Source organism: Sturnus vulgaris, chromosome 4 (genome assembly GCF_052056855.1).
Source record: "Sturnus vulgaris isolate bStuVul1 chromosome 4, bStuVul1.hap1, whole genome shotgun sequence".
NCBI lineage: Eukaryota > Metazoa > Chordata > Aves > Passeriformes > Sturnidae > Sturnus > Sturnus vulgaris.
The window spans coordinates 23,574,024-23,593,036 of record NC_142246.1 but is presented as its reverse complement, the minus strand read 5'-3'; the positions used below and the strand labels follow the sequence as shown (position 1 = coordinate 23,593,036).

At 43.3% G+C, this 19,013-nt stretch overlaps 1 protein-coding gene across 1 annotated transcript in view; it reads left to right on the top strand.

Moving 5' to 3' along the window:
- Positions 1-5,677: 5,677 nt before the first annotated feature.
- BEND4 (BEN domain containing 4) overlaps positions 5,678-19,013 on the top strand; it is a 30,093-nt gene continuing 16,757 nt past the window's right edge. Inside the window, exons 1-2 of the mRNA XM_014871078.2 lie at positions 5,678-6,041; positions 14,252-14,818. Of these exons, the coding sequence (XP_014726564.2) occupies positions 5,678-6,041; positions 14,252-14,818 (931 nt within the window). The remainder of the gene's footprint in view (positions 6,042-14,251; positions 14,819-19,013) is intronic.

The following is a 19,013-nucleotide window of genomic DNA, read 5'->3' as shown; positions in this document are numbered from 1 at the left end:
TGCCTGTATGTGCTGTTGCCTTTTTTTCTCCATTTCTATTAATGTGGAATTCAATTCAATTTATGTTTCAAAGTTTTTTGAACCTCTCACAACTGAGCCATTTTGTAGTGCTCCAGTCAGTGTGCAACTGAGGTCTCAGAAAACTCCAGGTTTTGCCCATCACTTTCTTCTTTTCTGAACTTATAAGAAATTACTTTGCCCCCAGCTTTTTAGGCTCTCCCACAGGATTACTAGTGCTTCTTCTACATGATTACTAACGTTGAGGAAGTCCTTAGTTTCAGTTCCAGGAAGTGGTTCAACTCTGCATTTAAGGATGCAGAGAAGCCGTTGTTGTTATTTCATGTAAGTTTTAGGGACTTCCTGAGAATGGGATAGTGATGAAGGGAAACGCAGAGAAGAATTTGCACCCTTCTGATCCTAGGCTCTCTTTAAAACTGATAAAGACTTCTAATATGGCCTGAAGCCTTACTTCAGCAAAGAATCATGCCTCCATCACTGTTGGTAACTTCAGGCACCTTTCAGGCCCATGTTTTTCATCAGATTAAGCTGAGTTGGGTCTCTGCTCGATAGACATCACAAGGCTGATCATGTGTAACCCGTTGTGCTTAAACCACAGCCAGGTTCCCCATGTAGATCACTTTAAGGAAGATTCTGCTTCCAGCTGTTTACCTCTGTCCATCCCATTTTCATCGTAACTCATGTACACAACTTGCTTAAGAAAATTTGACCATGTTTTTGAACAGCTGTGTGAGTGCTGGCCCCAAGTGTAACACTTCAGTGCAAAATATCAGTGAAGTCTCTGCTTGGGGAAATCAGCATTTTCCGCTCTACTGGAGTTCTAGCTCATTGTGACTTCTGACCTGCAAGGACCAACTTTTTGCAAGCCTGGACAAGAGAGATTGGAATGTAGATGAAGGGCAGGAGCCAGCAGGACCAGCGAGAATTGCTCAGGTTTAGTCAAGCTGGGTCCCAGCCTGTGGAACACCAGCTCTGCCTTTAGGTGCACAGGCAGCAAACCTCTCAAGATGCTTGTTTCAAAATGCCAAGTGTGCAAAATGAGGACTAAGGGTTGCAAAGAGCAGCTATGCAATATAGAGCAACTCTACATTACATGGTGATGGCCAAGACCAAGAGAAAGCACCAGGCTTGGGCAAGGGCTAGGGCAAGAGCTAATGCTCCAGAGAGGTGAAGCTATTCTAAAACACTCCAACACAGACAGTGAAGATTTTTTAGGGTAGGTGGACGTTTGGACTGTGTTATGTCTTTCATTTTATCTATGATGTATTTCTAAAAAAAAAGCTCAGCAACAAGTATCCTATACTGTTTCTCCCTCCTTGAAACTGCTTTATGTAAGCTATCTTTAATTAAAACAAGTTTTTTCATGTGTCCACAATTGATTCCTTAAAATATTAATAATTTTCCCTACATTGGGTATCAGAGCCATTACTTTTTCCTGTGTATCCTTTAACTATATTTAAATAATTCATTTATCCATTTTCCAGCCCTCAGGGAGATTTGGGGTTTCTTTTACACCATGTGATCCCATTTAAGACAGAAGATATTTTCTTCACCTAAAGTTATAGGATATTTTCTATCTTTCCAGTATTTACTAAGCATAAGAAACCAGTTAGCAAGCATTTTATTAAGACACAAATGTAGCATGGAAATACGTGTCTGGCTGTGTATAAATGCCCTTTCCACTGCTCATCAATCTTTCACTAATTAGAAAGACAAAAATATTTTAAAACCAATTAATGTCACTGAGAAACGTTCCAGTAATTCTCAAAATACAATGTAACCATGATAGATACATTTCAATTATTTCAAAGCATGCTCGAAGAGCACTGAGTAAGCATAAGGGAGAAGAAGGGGCTAAAAGCTGCACTGCTTGGCTGATGAATCTCTGACACAGGATGTGGATTAAGGTTTAAGTGAGACCAGCAGTTCACATTCTCCCTCAAAAAGCTCCTGAGTCACCTGATTAAAGTGCAACCTTGACAAATATGCACAGCGTTGTCTCTCACAGTTGGAATCACCAAAGAGGCTAAAAACAGCACCGTGCACTGCATAATCTCTAACCTCAGGGGACAACAAAAACAGAGAATTGCTGTGTCAATCTCATTTCCTTGTTAGGCTCATTATCATAAATGCGGGCCTTTGGTTTTGAATGCCATACTTCAATAAGATTTACCTATCAACAGCTGCTGAAATATTGAATTCCACAGTCATCTTTTCCTTTTGATGCTTTCCCTTTTGTTTCTTTATCCATAAACATGAGCAACTGAGCTAAGCTTAAATTAACTAGCCGGGGTTAAATGTTTAGGGCAGCAAATTATGGCTAGCCGGCTTGCAGAGTGGTTTAGATTACAGAGGAGAGTTGCCAATCTCAGCTCTCATCATGCACTCCAAATGTGCAGAGCAATATTGGCAGTTCATGGCCAAATCCTGCATGCTTTAGTTATCACAGGAGCACTGCTCCCATGAATAAGTGGAGCAAGATTTAGTCCCTGCTCGGAAGATAGAGATGAATCACACTTTTATTCTTTGAGTACCTCACAGTACCTTCAACACAGACATGTTCAGTGATTGATAGCCTGTGTCTAGATTGGGTATTTTTCTATATACTGACAAATATTCTCTTTGAGATGATTTCTAGGAGCAGAGGAGTATATACTGCAGCAATGTTGCGTTTCTTATTTTTCATGGTGCCCGTTGTCTTTGTTTTGATTAGGTTTTTTTCCGAGGGTCAGTTACTTCCCATCATTTTTCTGCTCAGAGTGCTCTGCAATAATCCTGTTACAGATCTCCAGCCCTCAGTGTCAGTAAAACAGTGAAAACTTGAATCAGTAAACAGGTAGGGAAAGACAGAATCTTCTCTTCAGGGTCAAATCCCAAGTCATGGCACAGTCTAAGAGAAATGAAGGTGTTTGACTTTGTAAAAAAGAGCTGCTGGTATCAGCTAAGGCTTATTTTTTTTTTTTTTAGTTGATCAAGGTAAATGCAATGTGTTAACTGTTTTCATCCAGTGTGCAACCAAACTGGGTCTGTAATTCAAAGTTAAATGTTTGGTGAATGGCTACATGCTGGGACCATAGGGGACCAGTGGGCTATGCCACAGAGAGCAGCCATGGAAAAGGGCAGCCCAAAACCACTCACAGCAGATACAGCAGCATCTTCCCGATTTTGGAGATCACCACTTCACCCACTCTGCCTCTTTGCCAGTCTAGGGCCACACTCCTCCACTCCAAAGGCATGTATGTAGTCCTCCTGCAAGAGTGCATACCTGTACAGAACTCGGGAGCAAAAAGGTGTTTCCTTTAAAAAGGGCATTCCACAAAGGAAAAGGTGAGACCACCAGGGTTAAACACTTTTATATCACAGGAATGATCTGCAGGAACCCATCGGATTAGGCACTAAACAGTCTTTTGGCCATAACACCAGAGTCCCTCAAATGAAATTCAGGGGAAAGCATAAAAGGTAGCGAGACATCAACAGATTTTTTAAGTATATACATACCCAAAAGAATCACTGAGAGCAAACTAGAGGAAAAGTCAAGCTTTCCTAAAAGCAACTGAAGTGATATTTTGTTGGTGATGAGCACTGTCTAAAACCTCAGCAGAAAGAAAGTCAGTGCATATTCCATTTTCCTCCCAGATGAGGTCCCCACCTCATTTCAGTGGCTTTGAGCCCCATTAACTCCAAACCTGCTTTTCTCTTCCTGTCCATGGAGAGCCAGCATCTGTTCAGTGATCTGCCTGGACGCCAGTATAGAGGGCAGCTTGGAGAACATGACCTGTCACCCCTGGTTTTCTCTGTCAGTACGAGGCTCATGTTAGGCAAGGATTGCTTCTTCCACGAGGAGCTCAGGGGTACACATCTACATCACGGTGTGAGCTCTATGAATGTAGTTGACACCTGAGAAAATAATTTTGGGTTGTTTATTTGACTCTTTTAAGAGTCTAATACTAACTTTATACAATCTTAGTACTGACCTCCGATAGCTGCTGTGGCAGAGGCCAGCCAGACGAGACAAGGTAGAGGACATATTTAATTTCTGAGTGGGAACAGTTCCTCTCACATGTATTTCCAGTCTTTATTTGCATTACAGTACAATTTTTTTATTTTTAAAGCACAAGTGATCAGACTCAGGCAGTAAACAAAGAGACTTATGATTGATTTGACTTAGGTAAAACAGCGATTTCTATTACACTAGCCTTAGTACTTAGATGCTTTTGGCTGCTACAAAGAATCGATTTATTCTACTCGTCAAAAAAATCAAAACCAAAACCAGCCCAGCTCCTGGTACACCCTGCATGAAAAGAATGCCTGGCTTGTAGAACTTAACTCCACTTTTCTGCAGTAGATGGGCTGAAGATTGCAGGAGTTAATTACCATCAGCAGAGAAGGGTTGTTTAGTTTCATTCATTTCATTGCCAACGAGCCCAACTCTGACTAAATAAAAAAAGCCGAAATGGGAGAGCAATGACCACAATAAGTAGCCAAAACTCCACGTGATGACAGAGGAATGATTTCCCACTGCTGCCACTTAAATACAACTAAGGTGTTCTGCAATTTTACTTCCACAAGCCAGAGGGTTTATTGTAATCCTGATAAATTATAGCAACAGAAGCAAGCGAGAAGTGGGACAGAAGAAGGAAAATGGTAATGCAAAATATAAAATTGCTTAGCAGAAAAGAATGGAGAGAGCAAGCGAGCAGTTTGTTATCGTTTATTTTTCTTCAACATATCATTCGGTTTCAGCTGTCTCCCATCTCACCCAGATCTCCACCATTTCTCAGAAACGTCTCTCGATGGCATCTCATTCTCCTCCTGTCTTTCACCGTCGCTTCATTATTTCTTAACTGTCCCTGAAAGAGCCCGGGCAGGCGACAGGGGGAACGTGAGCGGGGGACGCGGGACCAGCCTGCGCCCCACGCGTCCGCCGCATTTAAACAGTTTGCAAAAAGCGGGGGGGGGGAACTTTGCAAATAATGTTAAATGTGATTAATCTCCCCGATTCCTGGAAATCTGACATGCATGAGTTACAGCGAAACCTCTTTTATTTCGCCATGAAATGCTTTTGCATAATGAGAAAGAAAATGTCCTCTGTGCCCTAATCAACTCTGACAGGTCCTGGACTCCCAAATACTTTTATTTATGGTATTATTTATTTCACCCCTAATAACCGGGGAGGCGGGCCCGCGGCTCGCTCCGCGCGAGGAGAGGAAGGGAAGGAAGGAGAGAGGGAGGCAGGGATGGCCGGCGGGCGCGGAGCCGAGGGGACACAAAGTTTTTGCGGCGGCCGTCGCTCGGCGGGGCGGGGCGGTCCCGCAGCCCGGGGCGGTCCCGCAGCCCGGGCCTCTTCGGGCCGGGCGGGGCCGGGAGGGCTCCGCGGCCGCTCGTCCCCCGGCCGACAGCTCACCTGCCCCGCGGGGGGGAGCCGGGGGCGGTGGCGGCCCCGCCAGTGCCCGCCTCCCCGCCCCGCTGCCATTAGCAGAGATTACCCTAAACACTTGGCGGTCGCCGCCCGTCTCCCTCCAGGCATTGGCGCGGCCGCCTGTCAATCAGGCCGGCGCCCCGCCGCGCCGGGGCTCCGCCGTGCCACAGAGACGAGCCGCGGCGGCGGCAGACACAGCCCTGGAGCGGGGCCGCGCCGCGCCGGGGGAGGCGGCGGAGGATGGAGGAGGAGATGCAGCCGGCGGAGGAGGGGCCCAGCACCCCCAAAATCTACAAGCAGCGGGGTCCCTACAGCGTCCTGAAGACCTTCCCCGGGAAGCGGGCGGCGCTGGCCAAGCGCTATGAGAGACCCACCATGGTGGAGGTGCCCCGCGGGCGCGGAGCGGGGCAGCCCTTCCCGCACGCCGCCGAGCCGCTGCCCTACGCGCCGCACGGCCCCTTCCCCAACGGGCCCGCCCGCCCCGGCGCTGCCCCCGGCGCTGCCCAGGGCCACCCGCGCCCGCCGCCGCCGGCCCCGAGCTCCTCGGGCCGCTACGGCCCCTGCCCGGCCGTGGCGGGGGGCGGCGGCGCGGAGCTGAGCGCAGGTACCCGCAACTCCTCTCTCTCCTCCGCGCAACTTCGCGGGGCACTTTGCGGCAGGCGGGAGCGGGATGGGGCTGCGGGCTCCCCCCGCCGACACGCGCACCCCTCTCCGGGCGGCCGGCGAAGGGCGCGACGGCCGCGGGGTCGCCTCGCTCGGGGCTGGCTGCGGGCGGCTCCGGCCGGCGGGCGGGCGGGCATCGCTGAAGTTGCCGCGGCGGGCGGGGCCGCTGCCCGGCCCGGGGCGGTGGGCAGGGGTCGCGGCGGCGGGGGCTGTGCCGGCAGCCGCGCAGGACTTGGCCGGGCAGCGGCCGCCGGCCGGTGCGCACCTGCGGGAGGGAGAAGAGGGAGGAGGGAAGAAGGAGCTGCTGCTGTTGCTGCTGCTGCCGCCGGCGGGGCCGGGGCGGACGGGGGGAGCCCCGGGCCGGGCGCTCCGCTCAGCTCCGCTCCGCCGGGGAGGGCGGCAGGCTGGGGCCGGCTACCGGAGGAGCTGCTGGTAATGGAGAGGCTGCTGATAGAGAGGTGGTGATTTTAACAGAAAGAAAATAGATCGGCTGCTTGCCTGCACCGTTTTCATAAGATGCAGTGACAAACAGGAGATCAAATTTTTTTTTTTTTTTCTTTAAAGGTGTAAGATGCCGAGATGCTGAACGCATATCTTTCCTCTAGTGATGGCTTGGAGTTAAAAACCACGTAGATCTTGATATGCAACCTAAATTTGGCATCAGGAAATGGGAAATTGCATCTTTAAGCAGAGTACAATCAAAAATGAATTACAATAAATCCTATATAATTGCATAGGTCATTCTCTTTAATGAGATTTTATTAACCTGACTGTCAAGCTTTTGAGTCAGGCAGATATTTTATCTTCTTCAACTGATAAAAGTGTCAGCTATAAACCACCATATAAATATTCATAAATCTACACATCTGTGGCAGCCTATCAGCATCATTCTTTTGGACATTAAAAGCATTCTAATTACTTTCTGTCTAGCAGAGCTGAAATGCTGCCTGTTATAGTATGTGCTTGGCAGGCATGATTGCTTTTGTTTGCCATCACAAATAGCAGCATCCTATTTTATATACTGATGGTCCAGAATATATTCAGGGTTTGACTGAACAGGATGAATATTATGAAGCACCATCTGGTTTTGATAACATCGGGTATATTAACTCATCTGTTAATTTTTGACACATCATTGATTTATTTATTTAGAAAAATTGGATCCTGTTTTGGTGTGTTGCTGTTTGCCTTTGTAACAAATGTGATGACATTTCCTTACTAAACAGGGAGATGCGCTACTTAATAGGATATATGGCTGTGTTTTAACGCCTGTTTTTGCTCAGAAGTAGCCTTGTACTGGATGAATTTAGCTTGTTTTGTTACAAATAATTCAAATACTTTTCCAAAAAAGTTTAACACTTGAATAGATTAGCCAGAGAATTCACATCTCTGGGGCATGATCCATGGCAGAAGGTCATCTTTCTTCATGAAATTGCTTCTTATATGAAATGCCCAAATGGTGGTATTTAAGTATTCTTTGTGGCCCACAATCAAAATACTGATGATGAATGTGACACCTGCATTTCTTTACAGAAGCAGGTGATTACGCCATGGAAAACATTCAGCTGTCTGGTAGATGATATATGAGGCCATATTCACAGCAAAGCTCTCTGGGCCTTGATGAGCAGAAGTTTGGACTTTCTTTTTCCTGAGTAGATTGTGCTAACCACGCACTAGAGCAGGCTTCAGAGCTTGTCTTTGATTTAGTTCTATGCTAAAGAGACAGTGAAGGAACTGCCCTTCATGTACCAAAGTTCTTTGAAGTCCCTATCCCTTCAACTGCACATTCGGGCTTCACTTTAGGTTCCTACATCGGTCTCAATTTACCCTTTGCTCAGGTTTAAGTGCCAAGAGAAACAGAACAGGAGAAAACAAACTAGGAATTTTCTACAGTGTGTGGAAGTGGTATTTTGCACAAGTTGTTGCCAGAGGCTGAGTTGTTACCAGAGGTGGCCCAGGAAGGGTAGGGGGACCCTGTGAAGACAGACTGGGAAAGTAAGTCGGGTCTGTTCAGCCTGGATAAGAGAAGGCTGAGTGGAGACCTCACAGCAGCCTTCCAGTGTCTTAGGAGGGCCCACAAGGAAGCTGTAGAGGGACTCTTCGAGGGGAACTGAAGTGACAGAACAAAGAGTAATTGGTTCAAACTGAAAGATGGGATATTTAGGTTAGATATTCAGAAAAATTTTTTTACTGTGAAGCTGATGAGGCACTGGAACAGGTTGCCCAGAGAAGCTGTGGATGCCCCATCCCTGGCAGTGTTTAAGGCCAGGTTGGATGGGTCTTTGAGTAACCTGGTCTAGTGGAAGGTATCTCTGCCCACAGGTAGGGGCTTGGAACTAGATGAACTTTAAGGTCACTTTAAACCCAAAACATTCTGTAATTCTATAAAGCAATAGGCAAGGTTTAGATCTCCTGGGTATTTTAGTCCCAGAGGTAGGGATGCTTTGCTGAGCTATGTGCCCATCCTTCCTGCTTGGTGATGGAGTAACACCATGCACCTTGTTCTTGGGAGCTGTAGCACCACTAAGATGAGCAGGAAGCTAGTTGGGACCCCAGTGCTTTATGTATGTGAAGAAGTCCCATTGTCCAGAGGCTTGAAGTCCTCTTAACTGATGTGTGAGCAGATTTAATAGCACAGGCTGCCTCTAGGGAAGCAGAGTTAGGGTTTTGCCCCTGGAGAGTGAGAGCATCTGCATGTTCTCCATGCACAGTGGCCCTGTACTTTGGCTGGCACCTGTGGGGTCTCTGGGCTCCCCAGAGCAGCAAGGGGAACAGGCCCAGAACACCTCTTAGCCCGAGATTCATCTCAAGTGCTGGGTGTTGTAAGGAGGGACAGATCATCCCCTTAGTAGGTGTCCAGCTGCATGTGCATTCTCCACAAGGCACTCACCATCCATGATATGTACAGTTTTCCCACTTATTTTATCCTCAGCACTTGGCAGGTGCTTGCTTGAATAAATGGTTGGAGTGCTGTAGGGCAGTTTTGTAGGGACACCCACTTCCTAAGTTCAGTTTCAGAGATACTCCTCTTTTTGCTGATAGCTTTTCACTTGTGCAGGCAACAGTGAGCAAACAGTTAGTAAAACACCACTCCTGGGATGCCTAACTCTGTGCCAGCAACTTAAACACTTAATGCAGATGATTCTTAAAGGCATGACATTTCTGGCCCCTTGGGAATCACAGCTCCAAGTTTGCTTTTCCAAGTGGGCACTTCAAATACAGTTATGACTAAAAATGCTTCCATATTTTTGTATACTTTTTCTAGTGGTCAGAAATCTTCCCAAGAGTAACCAGGTTTTCCCTCAGTTGCTGTCTAAGAGACCACTCTCACCTCCAGACTCCAGCAGAATTGTAGGAAGAGGGACTAGGGAAAGGAGGAAAAGTAGGAATTCTCCACCCAGTGCCATGGTGAAGAAAAGTCTAGCTCAAGATCCCATCATGCAGGGAAAGACCCTGCATAAGAAATATCATCTTCCAATGAGAAATGTAAAACTGCCCTGCAACACAATCCTCTCTCCTCTAGAGGTTACTCTGACTGCTGTTGCTGCTATGGGCCACGTGGATGGATTAATTCAAAGCACCAGCAGATACCCATTTTCTTCTGTAAAACATCAATTCTCTATTAATTTATCCAGATTATTTTACTGGTATGAAAACAATGTGTATCTCTGTCTTTGGTAGTATGGGCATTGACATAATCCATAATCCACCAAAGAAAGCCATTTTCCTTAGGAAAGAATGATGTAGACATTACGGTGCAGCTTAAAATTTAGGGTTGGCTTTCATGGAAAGCAGAGGAAGAAGAGCAGAGCTGGTAACACGTGTTAGCAGTGCCAAAAGCATGGCATATTTAAAATGACCAGTTAATAAAGCTCTGTTATGCCCGGACAGAAAACAGTTTGTTCCGTGAACAGCAAAGGTAAAGATCAGTGTTTTGACCTTGCCTTAGAATTTGAAGCCCTCATCTGGAAGTAGATCTCACAGGTGAGTGCTGAAATGGCCAGACACTTGTAATCTTAATCCATCTTGACTGTCTCAATGATCTTCATACAAAATTCCCAAGAAAACGTGGCATAGTCATAGGAGGTGTCAAATGCTCTCAATTTTGTGACCTAAGCACAGATATTTACAACAGTGGTCATGTCTAAAAATATAATAACTAAGTCTGTATGCTTGGATAAAGGCCAGTTTGAGGGGTACAAGACTGCTGCCCTAGGATCTCAATTAATAAAGATATTATAATAAACAAATCAAGAAATACAAATAATCAGGTGAGAAGGCTGAGTCACTGCAAGGTGAAGAGTGAGATGATTGAAATTGCTAAGGAACCTGAACGTCACAATCTTGCTGAAAATTAAATACCAATGAATACATTCCCTGCAGGGGAGAATGTATGGTATTCAGACCCACTCAATACTTATAAAGATGACTTTTTAAACCAGCTGCCCAAGAATACAAAGGGAACTATGGAAAAGCCACAACCTGAATCCAGAGCCACTGAGACCCAACACAATGCTTATTAATAAAGCTGTCTGATCTAAGTATTGAAAAGATCCTTAGGTTTGGGAAAAGCTGGAGTTATACCTGCCAAATTTTCCAGACATCTTATCTAATGCATTAGTGTAAGTTATCAGATTCAGTTTCAGACGTTTGCTCATACTAAACGCTGTTTTCAGTCTGGCAGTTGAATAGCTAAGAACCTCCCATAGTCCAGCATCAATGAGAAAAAGATGTAAAGATGAATGCTGTGTCTGGGAGCTGGTACCTGATTTGCCATATGATAGTATCTTCTGGTTGCTTGCAGTCTCAAGCAATCTAGTTAGGAATAGTTATGCTTTTAGCAATTTAATGCTGTTCTCTTAGCACTTTATGGGTCTTTTCCAGCAAGTCCACCTCCAGGCAAACGTCTAGTTAAAGTCAATAGAAGTTCTGTAAGACTAAAGACTCTGGGGTCTGAGACATTAGAATTACATGGTTGGTGAGCAAGGTAATAAGGAAAAGGAATATCACAATAAGACTTTAATAAACTGCTTACACTGTTTTAGTCCAGTGCAGTGATTTCAGTAGAATCCTACTTTCATAGAAAATACATACATTATTTTAAATCAATTAAGAATCATAGATGGGTGTTTATTCAGTAGTAATCACATAAAAACAACTTTTTGTCGTTTCTTAAGTGATTAGACATTGCACAGTGCTTGCATTTCTAATTATAGTCAGTCTGTAAAAGCTGAAATCCCAATTTCTACAATATATGCTAAATGTATGCAACATTTTCTTTTTTTCTCCATCATAAGAAATGACTGTAGTTATCATTCTCATTTAGGGTTGTTCAGACTGTGGGTGTGTACACCATTACTGGTGTAGAAGTCTCTTCAAAGCAGAACCTACTTCAGCACAGAGAGAGATATATCTAGAATATGTGCTGAGAGCATCTCTCACTATTGCTGTCCAGCAGCACCCAGAAAAAAAAGCATTTGTGCATCTGTGGGTTAGCCTTTCAAAGCTCATTTTATATCTTTATATCTTTGAGTATGGATTGAATTTAAGAAAAAAACCAGTAATTGCTGCTATTGTGTCTTTGTAGTAGATCTGATGCTGAAAATTAAATCAATAATGTCATTTCTGTATAAAATTTCAGTTACATTTTAAACCATTATCAGAGTGAATGTGCCTAATGCATTAAATTTTAAAACTAATAATTAATTTAATCTTTACTGATATTAATGTGTATTTTGATATTCTTCAAAACTAGTAATTTGAATGTCAGGTTACTTTTTGCTGTTTTTAAAATAAACCATAATGTTAGAGTAACATCCCTTACAGGAGTCTAATCCCTTTTCAGTTGTTTCATTCATATCTTGTCCCCATGCAACAAGAATATGCAAAGAATACGTAACTGTTTTGTGAACAGGGACAATAATGATTAAAATACAAACAGTATAGATGACTTCAGGTCTGGAATCAGATTATAGGATTAAAATGAATGAAAAAACCATTCCGTCGTAGGATTGCAAAGTTACAGTCAATATCATCCTGTAATAATTTTAAAGGGGAAATGTGAAAAGAAGGCAAAGGAAGCACATCTTGGGTTGTTAGTTATGCTTGAATTTCCTGATTTCCTTTTGGTTTATCAGGTCTAACTGGAAAGCTGCCATGTCACTAAGATTCTGTTCTTTTAATTCATATTACATCTGCTGTGCTGTTTTGCAGTTGCATTGAATGTAAGGATTAAAGACAGCTGGCCTTAGGTTAGTGTAGAAAAAGAGAAGGAGAGGCAGTGGGTAATGGATGCTACAGGGCACCTGGCACCTTGCAAAGGGGGCAGCAGTGCCTGTGCATTTCTGCCCTTTGGAGTTCGTCATGTGGACAGAGAGTATTGCATAATGCTTTGGATCAAAGATGTGTTGTAGAAATCTGCCCTCCTTAGTCTGAACTTGCCTACAGGAGTGTGATATGGTTCATAAACACAGGAGGCTGATGGTGAGGATGCTTGAAGCAGTCTTAGGGCCACTCCAGTCCTTCCCATGGGCAATCCCTGCATGGCCCCAGGCAGCCTCATGACCCAGCACTTGGGCTGGGGCTTGCTCTGCACACCTCAGGTTCCTGGTTTTTCAGTTAAGTCCTCAGGAGATCCTTGGGTTTTGTGCCAGGGAGGTCTCCTCTGGCTGCGTTGAGACTGAAAGTATTTGTATGCTGCTTCAGCCCTGCCCTCTTTGCAGAGATATGGAGGATGGTACAAATGCAAATGGGTGTTGTTTCAAATATTCTTCAGGCCAGCTGTACTGACCTCAGTGTAAAGTAGATTTTCCACCAGACAGTGTATCTTCTCGATCTTGAAGAAGTGCTGTGAAAAGTGTCACCTCTTAAAGGCCTGAATTCTGAACATTCCCATTCTTTATGTATTATGAGTGTGATGAGGCTACTGATGAAGCTACAGTAAATGAAGGTCTGGGGTGCTTAGTCTCATGTATCTGTAGCAGGTTGCCTTTTCAAAAGTAAATGCGTTTGTCACTTTCTAAAAGTCAAGCCTGCCTGAGAAGTGCTCTCCAAAATTGGCAGCGCTTTAACCCACCAGTCTTTTTTTCTTATGCAAAATGTTAGTTACATCTGTTTAGATACCTAGAGGAACTTAGCTTTGAACAAGGTAAAAAAAAATTAAAAGGCAGTATTTTTACTGGGGAGCCTAACAGGTCGTATCATAAATATTTTGGTCATTTTCTTTCTGGGTCCAGGAAGTATTACAGCAGCTTGAGCTATACATGTAGACATTGCAGAAATGAGCCATCCTACTCTGTAGGTTTAGCTTGTAGCTGCTATTGCTCCCTGAGACATGACACCTCCTGTCATGAGAGGCAGAGCTGACTAGGTGCAGCATGGCATCCTTCTCCTACTTCCAGAGCTGAGCTGCTGTCTCGAGAAGCTGCTGCACAACCCTATGTAGAGTTTCCTGATTGTATGCAGAGCATCTCGGAGAACTCTGCTCTCCACTGTGCCATAGTAGCCTGCCCACAAACCTGTAGGATGCCTTTGCCTGATTTAAGAAGAGGGGTTTGTGCTTAGCACTCTGAGTAGTTCCTGGACATACCTGGAACCTAGAGCAACAGGAACAAAAACAAAGTCCCTAGAATTTAGGGTCAGTTGTGTGGAGTGTCCTGTGCCCAATGTCAAACAAGTGCATCAAAGACAAAAAGGAGAAAAAACAAAGCTTGAAAGGCTTGTTGGAGAGAAGCTGGGCATAGGACAAAAGTATGGTGCAAAGTCCTACAAATATGTACAGCTAACAGCTTGAAATAGGCTTTCAGGGCAGTACTTACTTGAACTTGTAACAAATAGGATGTAATTTGTATTTTCTTCCCCATTTTCCTGACTTAATCCCTCTGAAAGAAGATGTCAGTAAGCAGTGTCTATCATCACAATGCATTTCTGATTAACAGCAAGGGCACAAGGGCACTCTCAAAATAGAAACAGAGTCAGGATTGTTTTAAATCACAGTGTTGCAGAAGTATTAAAGCAGAAGCCATAATTTTAATGTGTTCAGAAATAAAATGCATGCTACTGTAAACAGTTGTGTACATTCATCTAGCTGCTACTGCCTGCCATAACCTTTTTGCTTTAGGTTTCTGTGATTCATCTTTTCTTTTGTTGCAGAGAGTCGAATGATTCTGGATGCCTTTGCTCAACAATGCAGCCGGGTTCTAAGTCTCTTAAATTGTGGTGGAAAACTACTGGACAACAATCACTCTCAGTCCATGATTTCTTGTATAAAGCAGGAAAACCCAAATTATAGTGAAAGACAAGAGCAATGTCAGCTCGGGAAAATGGTCCATAGTCAGACATCAGACATTTTAGACATAGAGATGCAGTATATGCAAAAGAAACAACAAACCTCAGCCTTTCTGAGAGTTTTTACTGATTCCCTTCAGAACTATTTGCTTTCTGGGAGCTTTCCTTCTCAGAACACCTCATCAATAAATGATTTTAGCCATTTGGCAGATGTGGATCCACTTTCAGCCTCTCCAGTACACACTTTAGGTGGATGGACATCTCCAGCAACATCGGAATCTCATGGTCATCCATCATCTTCTACACTTCCAGAGGAGGAAGAGGAGGAAGAGGAGGAAGGTTACTGCCCTCGGTGTCAAGAGCTAGAGCAGGAGGTAATTTCATTGCAACAAGAAAATGAAGAGCTTCGTAGAAAGTTGGAGAGCATTCCAGGTAAATATTGTCCTGCCATGTAATGTTGCCATTCAGTGATAAAAATAGTGTGGGTAATAGTTTATTTCAAGTTCTATTTCAAGTTTAAGTCATAGTAATCAAACATAGGAATTTGTCTCCAGCCAAAATTCCTATAGATGTGGCCAGTGGAAAATTACCTGCTGATACTCATCTCTATGAACATTGAGTCGTGCACTAGCAAGGTGTGTTCAGGTGGAGATGTACTTGTGTACTTGTAATTCCAAATTCCAAATATCAGGTTGTTTGTCATAGTAATTTCAAACATATGCTTTCATAACTCTTTATCTGTCTTGTTCTTTAAGTGACATTGCAGCTTATAAACCTAATTCTCTTTTGGACCTCCTTCTTTTCAGTTTCTTAAGGAAACTGAAATAATTTTGACTTTTACCTTGAACAGTTTCTCTTAAATTGTTGCTAGCTTAGTGAGAAGCATTAATATATCTCCTTCCATTCATCTTCAAATGAATCTGAAAAAAACACCAAAAACCCAAACAAACAAACAAAAACTTTTCCAGTTCAGCAATACCTAGAAGCCACTGGGAGAGAGAAAGAAATCAAATAGAAACCTCTTCTGTGAAAAGCTTCTCTTGCTCTTTAAACTAGGACTTCTCACTGTTCAGGTGAGCCAAGATACTTGAAGAGTGGTGTGGGATGAGAACAAAGTATCTTGGACCTGTATTTTCTAAACTTTCAGCACAGGCAAAAATACACCTCAAATAGTAATACTAAAAGAAAATTGGAATTTAGGAAAGAAAGAAGCATACAATATGCTTTTGACATGTATAAACACTAGGGAATCGCACCTTTTTTACCTGAATTCGAGGTGCTTAGGGTAGATCCATGAAAAGTTAATTGAACTGATATCTGAATGGCAGAAAAGCAGGTATAGTACTGCATGAGCTGCAAGAGAAAAAATACTTCAAAGGTGCTAACTATGAAGAAAGGAAGAAGGCAGTAACCGACTACTGCCCATCGTGTAGAGGCAGTTGCAAAATCTGAGCAAAATGCAAGCAGTGGTCTTCATAATTCTTCTCCCCAGCTATCAAGGATGTACTGTGCATTCTTTATATCACATCATGTTTTTCTCTTGTGCATTGGTCCATAGTGATACTGGCAAATCCCATAAGCAGCATTGTTCAGTGCAAAGAAAACCCAAAATTTAGAGTAACTCCCTCACCCCTCCCAAAAATAAAGAGTTACCATAAGCCATGCACTCTCACTGGTTGCAGCAGTGGTTAGTACATCCCCGGTACTGCGTGACAAAGGGAATTGTGTGGACTTCAACTCCTCTTGAGTCCTACCTTCAGGTGTGTAAGACCAAAAATGTTCCTGTAGGGTCTGTAATCTGACTGACAGCTTTCATTCAGTACTGAACACAGTAACTTTTTGACTTTCACTAGTGCATAACTTGTATTTGACTCAAGTAGTATTTCAGGCCTCCAGTCTCTGGTAAGCAGTGGCTATATCTTTTATTTGGCACTCAGTTCCAGTGCTTAATTACTGGTGAAAATATGTGCCTTGTTCCCTGCCTGACTACCTGAAATCAGCTTTTAGCCATTGACTTTTATGCTTTGCTCCACTAAGTGAAGTGCTCTATAGGTCTTGGTACTTCTTCTGATTGAAGGTACTTAGAGACTGAAAGCTGAGTTAATTTCCATTTTAAATAAACGAAGCAAACAGTACTGTTTGAAACTCCTCAAAGTACTTGAATCCTTCTTTGCAGTGTTTTTTCTCCCCTTCTGCTAACTTCTTTAAAATCTAGGCACTGGAAATGCATGCAATATGTTCCTATGAGGCTGATCAAAGGTGAATAGACTCTTCTCTTGCACCCATGGTTGCCCTGGTGGGTTGTGCAGCTGAGCTTCTCATTCTGTGCACATTTCTTCTAGAAGTACACACTTTGTATTTGTCTGTGTTCATGTACTAAGTGTTCCAGATTGCTCTGTCCCACTTGCCCACTGTTTGCTGATTTGTCAACTTCCATATCATCCAGAATTTTTCTAATTGTTTTTAAATTAACTTTGTGGTACTGGTTAGAAATGTTGAATAGTATTGAAGGTGTTGTTAGTCCTTGTTGGGCCTCTCTAGAAACACATCTATTAATGGTGATTCCTGCAGTGACAAATATTTGACATGTCAGTGGCAGGTTCCTAACATGTATATGGTCCTGTCTGCTGGTGTTGAGTGTTGCTACTTTTTCAATCAGCTAAGTCATGGTAGTTATGTGTCCTTCAGGAGTCTAAGCATCTTATATGGTTCAGCCCAATTTTTTCAAGCAAATCTGTACGCTTATCAAAGAATGACAATCAGGTTAGTCTGGCAATATCTACTTTCCATAAGACCATTTTGACTGGTATTAATTATATTCTTTATTTCTTTGTCATTTGAATGCCGTTGTGATTGCCTGTATTTTGCTAGGATTAATGCTGGCTTAAGCAGCAAGTATGTACCTGGGTCATCATACTTACCCTTCATCTCCTTTTAAAAGTGATAAACATGCCTAATCATAGTCATATTACACTCCCCAGGAGTCATGAAACTCCTTGTTAACAGTGTACCAAAGGAAGCTGACAAACATAAAAAATGTGCAAGGAGGTGGGACTTCATCTGCCAACATACAATCATCATCACATACATCTGCTGCTTTCTGGTGACATATCCAAGTAGATCTGAAGTGACCCATGTGTTTGAAGAAGTGTTAAGAGCCACAAAAGCTCCCTCAGATTTTGCTACATGGTAGGACAGGGATCCTCAGGCACTCACACAGCCACCACTGAGCAAAGTTAATCAAAAATCAACTAAAGGCAATGTCTAATTAGTTTTGTCTCTAGTGTTCATTTTGCTCCCGTGAGCTTCTACTACTGAAAAAGCTAGCAGAAATTTTTCTGTGACTTGAGAAATGCCCAGCTCTGCATGTATACAGGAACTTGTTGTCTGTGCCTTTTTTTTTTTTATTTTTGCCCATCAAGATGTTGCATGCCTCAGGAGGGAGACAGAAAGCCCTCTGCAGTGTCAGTGTTGCCTGCCACCATCCATCACATCAGAGTAGTCTCAGAGCACAAACTTTCTTCTCTGCACATTCATCCACCTCATGCAGCCAGGGAAGGCAATGAGCGTGGTGAAGAGGCAGCCAAGGCAGCAGCTAGAGGGGAGTGAAGGTTCCCATACTGTCTCCACTGAGCCACTGAAAAAGCAGGATTTGTTTCACGTAGAGGTTTCTCTTGTCATCCTTGGGGCAGCAATTCCAGAGCTGCTGGATGAGGCTGGCAGGGGACCCCATGGGACAGTGGCAGTGTGCACCCTGCCCTCCCCACAGTCCCCAAGGTTCCCACTAGCAACTCTACCAGCAGAATATGAAAGCACCAACCCCTCCCTTCTGCTGTATAATATGAATCATTTTATCCTTCTCCTGAAATACTTTGCATTTCTTTTTTTTTACTTTCCATATGCAAAAGCCCTTTTAAAATCCATGAGAGTTTGCAATCTAAAAATAGTTGCTGCTATACATCTCTGCCTCTAGCTTTGCAAAGCAAGGCTCACAAAGAGACTACCACGAAAAAGAGTGTTTTCTCTGCAGATGTAAAGGCAATGACACTTTTTTCTTTTTTAACAAATATTACCGAAGACATATCTTCCTGTAGTTTTTTGGACACAGAAAATAAGATTTTTCAGTTTTCAGGATCTTTTTGGCCTAGCATCACTCTTTGGCAGATCACCACTGAAGAGAAACGATTACATGGATAAAATATCCCATATATTTTGGTTGCTGGATGGGTAGATGTTTTTTTCCCTTGATTTGACTGAAACAAGACTTAAATTTGTGTGAAATCGTAATTGTTTCAGCTGTAGAATAAATGAAGAAAAATTCGTTTATCAGTGCTTGGGGTTTAAAGCAGTGCAACTTCTTTCAACTTGTCCAATTTCCCCAATTTATTTTTTTTTTAGGGCAAAATATTAACCAAACATTTTTTAGTTTCTAATTCAACTGAACGGAAGAGAAACGTTTTCATTCAGCGTGTTATCTTGTCTTCTTTTGAAAAATAATTAAAGTTTAGGTAATTCCTGGAAGGAGTTTGGCGAACTTATCGTTAGCTCTTTAAGGTTTTGGGAGCATTAAGAACAAAACAAAGTAATCCATCCACATGAGAAGAAAAGTGTCTCCTAGTTTCTTACC